The 17,921-nt window shown below is 36.9% G+C and overlaps 1 protein-coding gene across 2 annotated transcripts in view; it reads left to right on the forward strand.

Annotated features, from left to right (window-relative positions):
• Positions 1-17,921, forward strand: part of sens-2 (zinc finger transcription factor senseless-2) — an 83,889-nt gene that overhangs the window by 11,067 nt on the left and 54,901 nt on the right. For both annotated transcript variants that reach the window (XM_074085290.1, XM_074085291.1), the window contains exon 2: positions 17,329-17,439. In XM_074085290.1, coding sequence (XP_073941391.1) covers positions 17,329-17,439 — 111 coding nt within the window. The remainder of the gene's footprint in view (positions 1-17,328; positions 17,440-17,921) is intronic.

Genomic DNA, 17,921 nt, shown 5'->3' on the forward strand with positions numbered 1-17,921 from the left:
ATTTTCTTATGCTGGTTGTTCTTTAATAATATTTAGATTTTTTTTTTCAAGTTCCTTAATGCTCGGTGTGAAAAGTTGTATGAGCCACTCGGGAGCAAAATTATTTTCATCTTGGGCGTTAACTTAACACTTGAATCCCTCATTACGCTCAGGATTCTATTGTAGAATCCTTCGCTACATTCTGGATTCAATGTACGCCCTCGCCGTAAATACACCATTTTGCTCCCTTGTGACACAAATAACTATTACAGCCTTTTTTGGTAGTTGCACTTGCATTGTCATCCAAACTACAGATGTAGTGCAAAATGATTTTCCATAGAGAAAACTCGGAATACGACGGCACCCGAAGTGTCAGTCAATTATTATATTAAATGAGTGACATCCGCGTATTCATTAATATAGAGCTTTATTATTCAGTTTCAAATGTCAAAGTGACAAAAACTATTAGTACTGAGGCTGATTAGAGAGCACGGTAAATACCAACTTTTCCGATAAAGTACGAAGGAAAATCTACACTACTACATCTGTATAGTATTACATTTCAAGTGGATACCCTTAATCGTTGAGGATTTCCGTCCTGTGGAGAAATTCTGGTCGGATTATCAGAATTCAACTAGCAGATAATTGTTTTATCACCAGATTTACATAAGTACCTATTTTAAGATCAATCAGATACCAGGAAGTGATCGAAATATGATTTACAATCTTCCTGGAAAGAGAAATCCAGTCAAAAAAAAAACCGTGTCAGGGTGGAATCTTTGTGCTTCTAATGTCATACATCTGCCACAGAAATCAGAGCAACATTAATTATGAAAAGGTCACCCTGGTACGCGATTCGTTTCCTCGACTCTGAAGTTAAACAAAAGCTTGTAAAAACGAAAGCCAGGCTACCAAACCCGCTCACAAATCGATACGTGTAAAATCAGGTCCCAAAAATCAGTTACGTGCGAAAGGCTTTGTAAATTCGCTGCGTTGAGGAACCCGCTCCATTAAACTAATGGGGCACACGTGGCGAACTGGGCGAACTCGGCGAACTCGTAAATCCCTTCAGATGAAAGACGATTTACGAACCAAATTAATTATTAATGCCTGTGGTAGAGCAGATGATTAGATGATTGCTATTTTAAAGGGGCTTGACAACTCGTCCTGCGTTATTGTGCCGGGGTCGCAAAAGATTTGACACAAAAATGTATAAATCGTTAATTTCCTATTGTGGCAAAATTTCAATTGAAAATATTTTAATTGGAAGTGGAAGAAGATCCTAAGGTTACTTATCTGTACGCATCAGTGGGGCATTTCTTTACATTTGTCACGTATTTTGCTTAATTTACTTTATTTAATTATTATATAGTAATCCCTTGAAAGTAACTTTAATTTATTTTTACGCATCGTTCCGATTTTGAAATAAAGATATACAGTCCCCATCATTTTTTGTAAATAAAACATCTAAATAAAAAATGTGTCAAAAATGGACAAACAAGTAAAATTATTTACAAACCACATTGCATCTATATCTTTTAACATTTTCATTAAAATACGAATATTTACTGACAAGAAATTTTACAAAATATAAAAAAAAACTGAAATTAAAACGAAAAAAAAAGGAACCAAATCGCAAAGAAACAAACCGAAATTTGATTTTTAATACCGAAGATTACTGACATGCCGAATTTAATTGAAAAAATTAAAATTGGTTAGCAATAATTTTAATACGTAAATATTTTTTAGGATGTAGGAAGAATCTGGCCATATAGAATTCTAAACTAAACACAGTTCTTAGCTAGCATTATCTATGGTAGACAACTTGGAAAAAGTGACAACTAGGGGGGCTTACGTACGAAATTTAGAAAATCGAAGTTCGTGTCGTATCTCGGCCGCTAATATTATTTAATACGAGAGTGAGGGGGATGGTACGATACGAATTCCGAATACGGTTTTCGAATTTCCTATTAGCCCCCTGTATTGACGGGTAGCCATTATTTTAATCAGTTGTGTTCTTACCGTCTTTCTTTTGCCGAGCTGTAAAGTGTTTAGACACAAAATTATTTTATTTTTTGCATTTCTTTCCCCGCAATATGATGAAAACTATTGTGTGTATCACGGGCCGTAAGAGGATTACAAACTCGAGTCATTAAAATATATAAACTAATTGACGCTCGTTAGTAATCCTCCTCTTACGCCCCTTAATGTACAATGTACTATTATTAGCACACACCAGTTTAGAAGGTGGGCTAACCAAGCGGGATTTGGGGCTCATTGGTAGCGCGTGGCGAGTTGGGTGGTTGTGTGCCGACTGGCGTCTGTTGGCCGCGGGCCCCGCGTGGTTAGCTAAAAAGGCTGATCACATAATTATTTGGCAGGGGTGTCGCCACACACACTTCTATTAAAAATCGGGCACAAATGTTTAGACTACAAAAGAAAGAAATAACAAAGTAGAAAAACAAAATAAAACTATTAATATAAGTAAGCCGCAGTCTAAAACAGATGTCAAATCTATTAATGAAACTAATGAAGAGCGTAATTGTATGAAACAAACCATAATAACTAATAAAACATACCATTCTGATTCATCACATGACAATTTGACCGATAGCACTAAATCTTAACCTCATTAGAATCTTCCTGTGGCGTTTAAAGGCGACCGACATCAAGGGTAAGCCGCTCTAATGAATCATAGCCACCAATTGAATTGATTGTCTTGAGGACGTTCACTATTTCAGCTTATTTGAAGTCATTTGTGATAGAAGAAAAAGTAAATCGCGTATTTGACTTTAGGAGAAAATAACAAAGTGGGTAGTAATCGCACAATATTTGTTATTGTTTGTACTGCTTTTTGTTGACTTTACTTGCACTATTGTCCAGGCTATAGAGAAAACTATAGAAGAAGATCTTGTATTTTTATTTATAACAATAAGCAATAAAACACAATACATCAAACATTTAAAAATATTAAATTTAGAAGTAGATTATATTCGAGTAGTAAAATTTTACCGAAACTAACAAACAAATAAGTAAACATTACAAGATAAAAGACACAAAAAAAAGAGTACTCATTTTTGATCATTGAGAGATTAAGTGCACGTCTGGAAATTGAAGATAAAATAGATGTTTGAGTTGAAGAGATAAAATAAATTAATGTTAGGTAGCGCAATTTACAGATTACTTATATAAATACAGGTGATACTGGCAAAAACAAATCTATGAAACTAGTGAACTCTGTTATATTCATTAGAAATGTACGAATCTACCCAATGATACCATTTCCGTTGAACTTACTGCGTGTGCATGAGTAAAATAACAAAACAAATTATCTTACTAAGCATAATGTAGTGTTCCTGCAGTCCAAAGATGTACATCTAATATCATCATTGCGAATTTAATTGAATTTTATGAATACTTTAATTGATATATGTAGGTAGAGGGTCTAAAGTATGAAGCGCAAAATGTAATTCTATCGCGTTTATGACTTTGACCTCAATTGCTTGAGTCGCACGAGCATTAGTTTCATGTGTGATTTTATTATTCGCACTTAACAATCTTTATTATTCCCAATCTATCAATAAGCATACAAATAATTCAAATTACCTATTACTTGTGTTCAAATTTAAGCTCATTTATTGATGTGAATTCACATCTATTAATCAAAAGTTTATCAATAACGCCCTTAAATCTCATAATACTAGTGAATGAATTCAGAATACTTCATCCACTGGTTGAGCAAGCCCAAACGATCATTCCAGAATAATTTTCATTGGAAATGTTCGTTATAGATGACGAATGTTTTGTGTTTTGAACATCGGCTAATTGCAGGTACTAAAATATTCTTCAATCTTGATTAAACATTTTCAAAAACACCAACCTTGACAAAAAATGATTCAGCGACAATTTTATGGAAATACTAGCTTTTGCCCGCGACTTCGTCCGCGTGGAATAGTAACTTTGGAAAGTATTTCATTTATTTAGGATACCTATTCTGCCAATAATAGCACATAGAAACTTCTACGGCTTACTGAAAATAACCATTTCAATACATTGCTATAAATATAAAGTATTTTTTTTGTTTATCCGGATCAAATGATTTTTAGGGTTCCGTTCCTGAAGAGGCAAAAATTGAACCCTTATAGGATCATTTTTTTTGTTATTCATCATCATCGATCATTATCACCACAATCACCATCATCATCACCAATCATCATAATCAGCACCACTATCATCACCATCACCATCAATCAGCTCTACAGCCTCCGCTCCGCTCAGCAGCGTCCGCTCCGTTCCACTGCCTCCGCTCCGCTGCCTCCTCTCCACAGCCTCCGCTCCACCAGCCTCCGCTCCGTCAGCCTCCGCTCCGCCAGCCTCCGCTCCACCAGCCTCCGCTCCGCCAGCCTCCGCTCCGCTAGCCTCAGCTCCGCCAGCCTCCGATCCGCTCAGCAGCGTCAGCTCCGCTCCGCTGCCTCCGCTCTACTTGACTGCCTCCGCTGCAGCCTAGATTGTCTCCGCTCTATCCGTTGCCTCCGCTCCACTCCGTTGCCTCCGCTCCACTCCGTTGCCTCCCTGCCTCCGCTCCGATGCCTCCGCTCCATTGTCTCCGCTCCGCTCCACTGCCTCCGCTCTGTTCCGCCATCCTCCGCTCCGCTCAGCAGCGTCAGCTCCACTCCGCTGCCTCCGCTCTACTTCACTGCCTCCGCTGTAGCCTGCATTGTCTCCGCTCCATCCGTTGCCTCCACTTCACTCCGTTGCCTTCTCGATTTATCTTCGAAATGACTACCTTCCATATACACTTTCATCCCCTATTTCATCCCCTCATAGGTCGAGTTTTCAAAAAAGGTCAACCAAATATCGATTTATTTCTTATTAAGTGCCTAAATTCCAAGTTTCATGGTTTTATCATCAACAGCGACGAACTTCCACCATATAAACTTTCATCCCCTATTTCAAACCCTTAAAGCCTCTTTTTCGCGATAAAAGATAGCCTATGTTCTTTCCCAAGGTCTATTCTATCTCTGTACCAAATTTCATCAAAATCCGTTCAGCGGTTTAGGCGTGAAAGCGTAACAGACAGACAGACAGACAGACAGACAGAGTTACTTTCGCATTTATAATATTAGTATGGATCATACAGTTAGTGACAGTGTCTTTTGATTGCGTTGACTTAGAAGTTTGATTTTTTCAATGCTTTGAGGGATAGCATACCTATTAGGTGTCAATTTCAGTTTGATACCTCCATACGTTCCTGTAAAAAAGCGTCTCTACAGACGGACGTACGGACAGACGGACAGAAAAACAAAGAAATGACCCTATGAACCCCGTTTTTGTCAACTGAGGTACGAAACCTTAAAAATAGACTTTTGGACTTGCTTGCCTACCCCCATAAAAAAAACTCGGACCCGTACAAGCAAAAATGAACGCAAAGAAACAATTGCGTTCAATTGAGATTCCGCTCTGAAAACATTCAATCTGCACAATTAACACCTCTTAACCCGTTCCGGCGATCGCACGGCAATCAGCCGGATGAATTAGTCTTAACTTTTTAGATAGGGTTTCATACAAATTTTGCATGGCTGATGTCAAGGACAAGAGTTTGTTCACTCGACACATTGATATTGAAATTGACGCCGTGTATCATGGCTTCTTAACTAAGTGTGAGAAACTTTAAAATATCTGGTTTGCCATTGAACAAATTTATTTATAAACAAACAAATAATATATTTGCCTAGATATACTTATTTGAATTTCTTGGCAGATTAGTAAATTCATGCTTTGTTTTTATAACAGCACCAAGCTATGGACAAAAATAAGTATCCCAATTTAAAAATAAAGCTATAATTGCAAGCTTTACAAAACCTAGTCGGGTTAGAATCTCAAATACATACATCAAAAAAGTCGTGCGATACTCATTATGTGGGATGTTCTTGCGCTCCGACTTCTGGACGGAGGGTGTGTTGTTTCGTCGTTTTAGGGTAGCGACGAAGACGACGTTAAAAAATCCCTAACTATATTTTTTTGTATGTTTTCTTATGTATTTTTATATTTTGTGTTAATTTGAATTTTACAGTGCATTCGTTTTCGAACTGTAATGCTGTAATTTTTTATTGATAAATAAATAAATAAATTATCCCTAGATAAATTGGATGTTTTGACTTTTGACAGGGATAAGAACTATCCAGGCACTTTTAATGAGTGTGTTATTTCAAAACAGTGCTAAAATGATCGCACTTGTGGTACAAAGGGGTAATGTGGCCAGCGTTAAGAGAGCCCTGACATAGGCAGATCTTTTAGGCGTGGTATTCTTTTTATAATTTTCATTGTTATTTATTTAGTTAGGATATCTTAGGTTAGTTCGTTTTGTTTTTATATGTATGTAAACTCTTTATAATACAAAATAATGTAAATAATAATAATAATACTAATAAATCCATTTATTTCGGGCATCTTGGCCCATACAATAAATACCTAACACACAAAAACAAAAAAAAACTAGTGAAATTATGCACAAAATTTCGAATTAGCTTCACATATCTCAAGGACTATGAATCAAAATCAATTTCAAGGTTGTGAAGTATTCACACACCACAGACGGACCACGCTCCAATTTATCTAGTAGTACACCCGGGTCAATTAATGCTGCAGATGACAAACACTATGACTAACGGCCGTAGGAGGCGGCCGTGGGAACTGCTCTAGTTAAGAGCACTTTAGCGACACTCTGATTGGAGCTGGGCAGACGGCTGCCTGGATAGATAGGTTTAAAGTTAGTGATGTGTCAGGTGATATTACTATGTTTCTTGGTGAAAGAATGAAAGAAAGATTTATTTGGTTCCATCAATACCACCACCTTACAGTCCCTAATATGACTAAAATTAACAATATGAGGTGAAACGAAAGGACATCAAAAAGAGCCCCCACTCAGCCACATGCACTTCTAGACCAACAATCTTGGAAAATAAAAATAAAACATACTTAATACAAACATAATAATAATAATAGGTAATCAAATCAAATTGCGTCGTTTACCTCTACCTACTTACAACGCTATTGATACTAAAATGGTACGCAAAATATAAATAGATAGACTTCACACCAGAATACTCCAATTTGGTGGTAAATAGTTTACAAAATTTTATTTTGACATATATATGCCAAGATTTTAGTTATAATGCCGCGTTACCAACTAGTCGAATCCTTCTAAATGCTATAAAATTGGTCGTGAAATTCGACTCACGCGCAAGATTGGACATACGGCCGAGGAAGCAGCGTGGGCGCAGAGTGACGTGGGAACTGCTACATAGGTAAACCGCGGCAGAATTGAATCACATGCACTAACGTTGCTTCAGATTCAAATGTAATTTTGGTGCAATCTTCAAAGTGAAGTAAAGGTTGTAATAAAAAGATTTCCAAGGTTAATACTTTCTTCTGGTGCTTTCGATACCAAAGATAGGGAATGTAAAAAGTGATTTAATGAGGTTACTCTAAAGAAATGGCGGTCTGTTGAAATTTTGCGTCAAGGATTCCAAACGCTCTCATCGAGTATAAATTTTTGCACTAGATATTCGTTCACAGCAACAGTATCCAAGATCAAGATGGGCCCCAAGGATAGCCGATTTCTAGTAGTTGATGGCACCGTAAGAAGAAGAGGAGAGATATGTTTTTAAACCAAAATATAACCAAAAACGTGTACCGCAGAATATCACGTGGGTGTCTAAAAGGCAACTAAGGGGAGTGGAAGCGTGGGCAGGCAGTACTCCTTATTTATTTGTCAACCACAAAATGCTAACTCTAGTACTCCATTATAGAAGGCAAGGGGACGTCACCACATTACTTTCCCAAGTAAGTCTTCTTGAAGATTCTACCGATGACCACTCTCAAAAGAGCGACTTTAAAGAAAGAGGAAAAAAAACACCCAGCGTAATACTTACTCTTCCTTGAAAAATGTGGAGCATATTTGGTTTCTTACTTTATTTTTACGAATGCGGTAAACAGCATAATCAGGCACTTCCTACGATACAGAGATTAACAAAAACGTCAATCATTAATTAAGACTGGTATTTTTTTAAGTTATACGCATATAATTGTAAAGATTCGTATCCAGCCATACCACAGTAAAAATGAAGTTCAAAGATTCCGTTACATGCGTAGACATGTATCTGTCTGTTTAGTCGTTCCGTCATGACTAGGAATCGTGGTCATCAAAGGGTGGTCTACAATTGGAATGGATTATTTTTGTTTCCATGAACTTCTAGCCATTGCGGCCCTAAAGACAGAGCTAAAGCTCCGATATAGATTAGATATACTCGAAGGTATAGATAGTTACTTTAGCCCAAGCCCTTATAGTGAAGAAGAAGAAAAAAGTGCTCATGTGATTTAGCAATCACAAATGTATTAAACTTTTCACTAGGCAATGGAAAATAAAGTATTTAATGAGCCTAAATTATAGGTATACCGTAATTTACATCCAATAGTTCGGAAAATCCATAAACGACTAGGTTAATAAGTAAGTTAAAAAATTCTGCGAATAATCTGAAATAAGGAAGTGTCGACCCATTGACCCGAACATGCCCATACGTTGATGCAGCTCAAAGAAAGACGCACTGTTTGAGACACAGGACACTGAGTGATAAGACCGTAGACTGCCTGTCACCGACGATAAGCATTCCTCTAACCTTTTTGATGCGCCTTAACGTTTTACCAAGAATTGGAGATAAGGCTTTATAAGATAGTTTAGTTTTAAGAGTTCTGTACCTCAGTTAGCAAAAATACAACCCTTTAGAAAGAGAGAAAGAGAGAGTGTAGCATTTATGTATATACGATACACAGACAAATACATTCGAAGGAAAAAATAAATAAAAATGACCAAGATTGAGTAGTATAAATTGATTTATAGGAATACTCTGTTGTCTCTCTGTCTATCTATCTGTCCGTTTCCTCAAGAACGCATGGAGGTATCGATCTGAAATTAATGTCTTATACTCAAGTCTGCTACCTCTGGGAACAGCGAAAAAAACTAAGAAAACGCAAAGAAAAGACAAGGTTTTTAAAATAGATGTTTCCATCTAAATTGGCGGAGAATAAAATTTGAATGTTTTTCTTTTTTCAGCATTTAAACATCACAAACTCGTTCAAATACTGAATCAAGCTTATCAAAGTACCTTATCAGCTATTATGAGACTTATTAAGTGGAATTCCAATAAGTTCGAGTGACCTATAGTTTCCGGTAGATGGCGTTGATCGATAAAAGAGCACTGTTCCGGCCACCCAAGCGGTAACATGACACTCGGATTTCATGGCGATGTATATTGATTGCGATTAATGTGTGGATTGATCTACAGCGGTCCTTAAGTGTACGAATGTATGAGTCATGCTTGTATAGATCATGAGAAATTCACGTGAAATCTAAATTTCATTTTTTGAGTTTAGTTACTCCTTAAAAAAATATTTTTATGCAAGGCCTCAGACATGAAAATTTTTCGAAGTGTTGTGGCCCGTGTGGCCAAGTCCTCTCTTTCTGAGAGGAAGCCTGTGCCCTGGCAGCGGGACGTATACAATAGTATACATATTTATATGTCGAGATGAATTGAAAACTAATACCACGACTAAAGATAAGAATGACCTAAACCCGATCACCGTTATTTTAAGCCAGTAAAATCCACAACTATTTAACACATGTCATGCAAGAAGCTGTACTTAATTCGCACACCACAAATCATTCATTCGCCTCAATAGTTCGTCGTTGTCTCATTGTCTATTCATTCAGACCGTAATAAGTGAATGGATCGGTCCCATTGATCGTAAAAGCGTTATTGTCTTATGAACAGAAGACTAATTGGTGCCCCGCGGCTTGTCTCATCTTGATAAACCGATGTAGGTGGTTTATTGCTGTACATACATAGTGATTGCGTGCGTCTTTTTACCCAACTGTCCGAAGGAGGGTTATGTTTTACGGATTTTTACATAATATAAGGTATCATTAGATTTGTCAACAATGGAGTGACATGGGAGTGACATAGGATATGTAATGCGTAACATAGGGTATAGATGTTTGTGTGTGTGTGTGTGTGTGTGTGTGTGTTATAAAACTTTTTAGCTACCATTTTTTTACAGAAATATAAAAGTATCAAATAAAAAAAAAATTGAATCAGGCGTTACTTTGCGGAAGTCCATATCAATGAACTAAAACAATTTCTTTGCTCACGCGCGACCTTATGATAGCTAAGTTTATGCCCTGATTATTTATCACCCTAATTATTTTTTTATTCTGATGCTAGTCTTAAGATCTTGATAAGTACCTAACATCAGTTACGGATACCATAACTCAAATCTGTTTACACGTACACTTATAAACTCTTCATGACATCTGTTATGTGCGCCCTGTGGTCACATCACAATTTAGTAAAAAGTTCAGACCCCAAAAGTTCGATCTTTATTGTATTTAAACATTTACTAATTTAACCACTCGACAAATAGTGCATTGCAACAATTGACTATGATCGAGTCGTCACTTATCGATTAAGGCTTAATCGAATCAAGTTGATCGCACAGTTGCGAGGGGTTCCGATACTGTTGTATTATTGGCTGCCTTTAATTTAGTTTACTGCTCACGATATTGAAGTAATAACGATGAAATTATACATTTATTATCTGTGTCGTTGTAAGTGAATAATTATTTCCAAAGTTAATTATGTCGTGTGGTAGGTATGTTAGGTGGAAAAAATAGTAGATTTTACTTCACTTTTTTATGGTAACTAGGGTAACAGCTACTTCAAATACAAAAATGTTACCTAAGTACCATGAAATAGGAAGACTTAGAACTTTCAGGACACCTGAAAACACTAGTTTAACGACAACATTACATCCACTTCCTTATAACTAGCTAATCCGCTACTGCTAGTTCATTGATATTTTAGATCTCCGCAAAAGTACCTACCTAAGCGAGATTCAGTCGACCAGCTACGTTAGAACAAATAATTCCCGTACAAGAGGATAGTGGGCTGAACATCCCGAAGGAAGGAAATCCTCAATACTCGTAGCATCCAGATCCACTCCTCGGGGAGACGCTGTAAATCCCAGTTAAATTTGGACAAGCAAGAATCAGCACGAGGCACTGGTATTCGGCTTAATTCACAAGCATTTCAAATTCTATCGGGATTGTTTCTTATATGTAGTGATATATGCCCGATATCTTCCTTTCTTAAAGTGCCGCTCCATCACTGGAGGTTGGCCGTTAGCCCTGAAAATTTCGCCCTGTCTTGAGCCATCCAGAACAGTTACTCTGCAGTGGTGATCCCGGGCCACTTCTTATACTCCGTAGCCAGATTTCTTCCGTCTTCCAGGCCCTGATTTGTGATCAATTTGTGGTCAAGCTTCTCGTTTACTTATTGGATCGAGTAACTTGATAAAGGACCACACGTATTGGCTTGCAATAGATCAGGCACACCTCGAATACAAATACGTGAGTAACTCGTTTATTTTTTTCAATATCTCTGAGTCTCATAGTAGTTATATGCTAAAGCTAAAGGCTTCGATGTGACCGAAATCGATATGAAAAGCGAGATTTCAAAAACTGCACGGCCGCTTTGCGTCATAACAACTCCGTCCCCACCGGTCGGTTGTTGAAAATTTTTTTTTGTTGAAAGTAAGGTTTTTTCGACTTCGTATTAGTTACGGCCACCCTTGCTAATTCTGCGTGTTTTTATCTACTTATTTATACTATGGTAATAAAGAGTTTATTATTATTATTATTATTACTGAAATCTGCGAAATTTCGTATTCTTACATTTTGAATTTTCATTAGATAAAACTAGTGAAACATTAGGACCCTTAGCTCGTGACTTGCATACTTCCACAGGAAGCGATGTTACAATTGGCGTTGTCAGAGGCAATTTGTGACGAGCGCCGGACGACGGTCATTGATTCCGCTGGCGCCATTCGGCTCATCTTTGTTTTTGACCATAGATAACAGTCACAAAAATTCGAGACAAGAAAAGGGAGGAGGAGTATAAAAATCTCAAAAAAACACAGGATTTAGGGGATTTGCAGTAGATTGTTCAAGACTTGATTTACTATTTATTGTAATACAAAAATACTCAAAAATAATTGGCGATGTGGCGATTGGGATTGTGGAAACGGTGAGTTTCTGCATGAAACTATCTTGCTGACGTGGTTGCGTAACTAAAACGTGTAGTTTAGAAAACAAGATTTGTCTGCAAAAACAACCTCTTGCTAGACAAAATGTCTTTCGGCAAATCTCTAAAAATCTTGAAACAGCATCACTGGATCAGTTTGTCAATTTATTAACTCCTATAAATAGAAAGTTAACTGCCCATAATTGCTGGAGTCGGTAAACTATTATTAGAAGCCGCGGTTTGATTGGTCCATTAAAACTGGTGTTATTGGGTTAATTTTGGAGTTAGTGAATAAGCCGGTACAATGGGTGTCAAGGATAAAATGAAACTGGGAAGCAAATGACTCATCTGCTGTCACTGTTACATTACCAAATTCACAATTTTAAAGTAAAAGAGATAAATCGCAGTATTTTCAAGTCAGCGGAAGTTCCGTTCTGAACTTGAGGTTAATACCATAAAGAAGTAAAATATAATACCTATTTCCAAAAACTAAAGAAACAAAGTTCTATAAGGGTGCGACCAAACCGCTGCTTAAAAAACGGTGGCGGCACGGAATCGCAGTGACGCACGTATGCGCACCGTTTTTTTTGCATGCTTTCCACACCGCTGCAACGGTGCGGAATCGCAGTGACGGGCCGTAAACGACAAGACTTTTGTTCGGTATAGTCCTGACGTTTATGGCACGTCACTGCGATTCCGTATTTTAAGCAGTAGTGTGGAGAGCATGCGATAAAAACGGTGCGCATACGGTGCGCCACTGCGATTCCGTGCCGTAACCGTTTTTTAAGCAGCGGTTTGGTCGCACCTTTAGACATACCATTTCATGATGTTAGTTAAAGAAAAAAAATATAAATATAGGTACTCCAAAAAGTGGGCAATTGGGAGACAAAATACCAAGAAGTAGAAACTTGGAGTTAAGCAATAGCGAATATTGTTAGTCAATTTGCATAGCAAATTTTTTTAATGAATGAATAATTGACACGGGACAATTAACACCAATTGACTTAGTCACAAAGTTAGCAAACATGTTTTACGGATAAATATTCTTAAATAGATAGAGATATGTTTAAATATCTATTGAACACTCAAGACTCGAGTACAAACATTGGTATCTTTCATACAAGTATCAGCCCCGACCAGGGATCCTGGGACCTCGGAACCTAAAAGCTTTTAGTCAGATTCTCTAACCACACCGTCCATCCGGTCATGTAATTATTCTTAGTTAATTACATTTGAAATACTATCTTTTTGACATATATTCTTCAAAGAAAAAAAAAGTTTATTATTTAGTCCTTCGAACGCCAGATCAGAACGTGATTAATATTTCCAGAATCCATCAAATGCTGATCCCTTTCAACTCTCTGACAATGGTCATGATAATTTAATGAATGATTGACTCCTTTATTGATAAGGTGTAAATAAAAATAAACGCATCGATATCAAATAAGATCTGCAATATTTACGAGTCACACTCACTTTTGTAAATCATAATCGTGTCAGTTCTTGCGTTGCTTTTTCTCAAAACAGTTTTTGTTTCATCTTTTCGTAATTTTTGCTAGGTAGTCAATTTATATATTTTTTTTAATATCTGTTATGACGTCCCGTGGAATTCAATTTTTTTTATTTGACTGGATGGCAAACGAGCAAGTGGGTCTCCTGATGGTAAGGGATTAGTAGAGAATCACCAAATTTGAGAGATAATTCCATGATATTTAGGTTTTTTAACTTTCTAATATCGGGTTGACTAGAAATTTGGTACGGAAATGTAGTTTGCATGCCAATGCAAGTACAGTAAAGAAAAAGTAACAATTAACGTTGTAAGTATTAAAAATATATATCTACACAAAAACTTACTAACATTTTGACTTAGCAACACTCAATTTCAATTGAATTAGGGAGGAAATCTTGTCAAGTTAACAACAATTAGACTTGTTTTGATATCAATAACGTGTATCGTAATGTGTATCGAAACGTGTATTTCTTTTGAAATAACTAATTTAATTTAACCCTAAATCTTGCATGAATCATAAAATCCAGTTCATCATTATGTCGGGCCCATTTCGCACTTGCCACGGCATTAGGAGTAGGTACGTGGCGCCACCGAATCGCTCTCTTCCGGCTCCGAGCACTGATTGTCTTGGCCTCAGCTCTTCCTGTTGTTGCGCGTGCGCTCCATTCAGATCGACATACAATATGACTTAAAATAATAATAATAATAATTCATTTATTTGGAGTAACTCACATACAATTGTGTTATTATTAATAACTTATTAACACGTGGTTAGTTATATAATTAAATTCCCTATTTAGTTTCAACTCCCATCATACTTATGTCACTCAACAAACGCAGAATGCAGTTTGTTCCAGTGACCCGCTAATTGCTCCATCTATTTCTGCATTGAATACTAAGATATGATGGCGCATACGACTCTTAACTCCATGTCATATTTTGTTACACCAGGTTATTCAGTTGCAGAAACTTTCACCAGGAATCCCTTAATTTCTTCTGCGCGATGAAAGTAAAAAGAAAAAACAATGGAACAGTCCATGATTTTTGGGGTTTATTTTTTTATTTTAACGAATGAAGTTTATGATATCGTGTTTTAAACCGTCAAATAATCAAGACAAGGTATAGTATCAAGAACGCTGTTAAAGTGCAATATTATTCTACCTAATCAAAAATAAGATTATTGGGCACTCGTCCGCAGCGACAGGTTATTTTTATTACTTGATAGTAAAAACATGCCACACAAACGAAGATTACATGTTAAAATGTAAACGAAAAAATGGTTGAATTACCTAGCCTTAAAATGATGTTGTAAAAATATAAGTTGATAAAAATCACAGAAGTGCATATAAAAAACTATGATCATAAATAACACTTTCTGATCATTATCATGTTCGTATCTAATCAAGTTAAACATAAAATGAAAAACTAGGTAAAAGCAGTGTAGAATAAGATGTCAATATTTTGACCGATGGTGATAAAACTAGAATATCAGATTCAATTTTTAAACAAAATTGTGAATACTAATAAAAACTAAATCATTCAATTACATGTGTTATTGAAATTGATGGCAGATAAAGGTAATTACAAACGATACATTCGACACAGCTACTGTGATTAACACCAAAATATATCTTGATAACGTTATATCGGCAATCCCCTTGTAATCCTTTTTTCCATCACGTGATCCTTTTATATATTATGATTTATTTCTGATATTGATTAAATATTTTTGTCCTCACGAAAGTTATAGCTTGGCAAGTTTGTGTGGAGGCTTGCTGCGACAGAGTTCTACCGAGTCATTAGTGTCACGTAGGAACTTATCAAGGTATAGTTTTGACATGGCCATTGTAATAAGAAACCCAATGTATTACCATAACAAAGAGCAAACACTTAAACCCCAGTCTGTCGTCTCCATCTACAGTCGAAAAAAAAGAATCACGAGTCAGAGTAGAAATTTTTGCTGCCAATACCACGTTGTCATGTACGTGTATGTATGTTATAATGTGGGTACATTCAGTACACCGCGTATACATACAGGGTGTTAAAAAAATTCTGTACTCTAATTCATACCGTAATTTTTGCCCGAATCATCGTTTGTCATATATTTTTCCCTTTGAAACCTTAAAATTTTCTGAAATCATCCTATAGAATACTTTAGGTTAGGTTAGGTTCGTTTTATGACAATTCTGAATAATTATAGGATTCAGAGAAAAAAGAGTTATGACAAACGATCACTCTGACAAATATTACATGGACTTCTCTATAAGTACCTATGCGAGCCGATGGATCCCCAGACTTATACCATTTTCTCAGCCTTTTCAGAACTATTAGGAGAACGGTATTTCGTAAGGAATATTCTCGTGGAACGCTCCTTTTTGCAATCTTCTAGCTTTCCGTGCACATTTAGGAGCTAAACAGATAGCAATATGGTGATGCACTCGTGACGAGAGGGCATGACCGGCAAATCAAGACAGAACACTTCACACAGACAAACATTCAATTGGATATATCGACCATTTAGTCGTCTGACCATCGCGTTAACGGCTCTTATATCATATTATATGACTCAAGTCACTGACGCCGAACTGTTAAAGGTATCTCAGCAATGCTTATCATTAACTTGCCGTATTAATAGAAATATGTTGATGTGGGTTAAATTTCGGATGGTCAGATTGTATTGCAATAAGTATGGTATACATACGTGGTTTAGTCGTTTGGGCCGAAAAGTTCTCGAATGGAAACCGCGGATTGGCAAGCGCAGCGTAGGATGTCAGATGGGTGGAAGATCTGGTTAAAGTCACGAGCTTACTGGGGATATAGACCGCTTCCAACCGAAACAACTGGAGGTATATGGGAGAGGGCTACGTCCTACGGCTGTTAATAAGTAATAATAATATGATGATGACGACGTAGGTTGGATGTCAGTGCACACAAAGGTAGAAATCAATAAGCTTTTTTATGTTTTATCGAAAATCACAAATTTCGTTGTGGATTTTTTTCTTTTCCAGTTTTTTTTTATTTTTAATTTTATTCCGTAATATTTGCACCATTTAAACTCCGTGTTTGAGCTTTTCTAAAATGCTGATTAACTAGTCAAATATACTTTAAAACCCCTCTAATTTTATGCCTCTACTTTAATAGGCACGACAGATGTAGGTGACTCAACTATTGCGTGACATAATAATGAGGATGTGACCTTTTGACATGTCCAGAATTGGCAGTTTGATGGATCCCCCCAATCAATAGTTCGCATGCTGAGGAGATAATTTATGACAGCTTTTTAATAAAATAGTTTTTATAATATGGATTTCAGAGACAAAAGTTCAAGGAAAGTAAATTACAGTTAAAAAGGTATACGAGTATGTCTTTTGGCTATCGCATACCCGTTACCTAAGCCGTTAGCGTGGCCTATGGACGTTTGAAACTTCAAGGGATACCTACGCATCGCATGTGCGTTGCTGGTCCTTTAAAAATCTTTAACTCATTTCTTGAGAAAGAAAACTTCCACTGCCGGAGCGTAACTGGGAGAAAATTCCTCCAAAAAACGTACTTGCGTGAACATTTAACTATGTTTTAAGGTTTACAGTTTTGTTGTAGTAATTTAGAATGCGTAATTTTATGGTGTTATGTTCGATGCTTCTAAGGTAGGTTACCTATGACTCTGACTTGTTATTGTTAAAAAAAAACATTTCTTGTCACCAGGTTTACTCGCCAGTGAGGCTCTACGGAACAGCATAAGCCAGAACAGCTGGTCATCAGCACCAAGGCCAGAGCTAACATTGTCTCCACATCATGACGTTTACCCTGTTAGAGGTAAGATAACCTAACCTAACCAACTTAAGTATATAAAGAAAATAACAAAAACTAGAACAAATTAAGCCTTAGGCAAAGTTCCGAAGATGTTGGCAGCGTTCCCTCTAATAGCTAAGTTAGTTGGATAATTTCCTAAAAAAAAAACTTTTTTTTTTATTCGACTGGATGGCAAATGAGCAAGTGGGTCTCGTGATGGTAAGAGATCACCACCGCCCATAAACATCTGCAACACCAGGGGTATTGCAGGTGCGTTGCCAACCTAGAGGAGAGGCCTAAGATGGGATACCTCAAGTGCCAGTAATTTCACCTCCTCCAGTGACTTGCTCTCCACGCCGAAACACAACAGTGCAAGATGGTGGTAGCAATCCGGCCGGACCTTGCACAAGGACCTACCTGAAAAATTTTAGTTTTTCTTTTGTTAATCAAACAAAAATTACAAAGACAAAGCGCGTCAAAACTACTCCGTGCTAAAAAGCGTCGCG

Source organism: Choristoneura fumiferana, chromosome 3 (genome assembly GCF_025370935.1).
Source record: "Choristoneura fumiferana chromosome 3, NRCan_CFum_1, whole genome shotgun sequence".
Lineage (NCBI taxonomy): Eukaryota > Metazoa > Arthropoda > Insecta > Lepidoptera > Tortricidae > Choristoneura > Choristoneura fumiferana.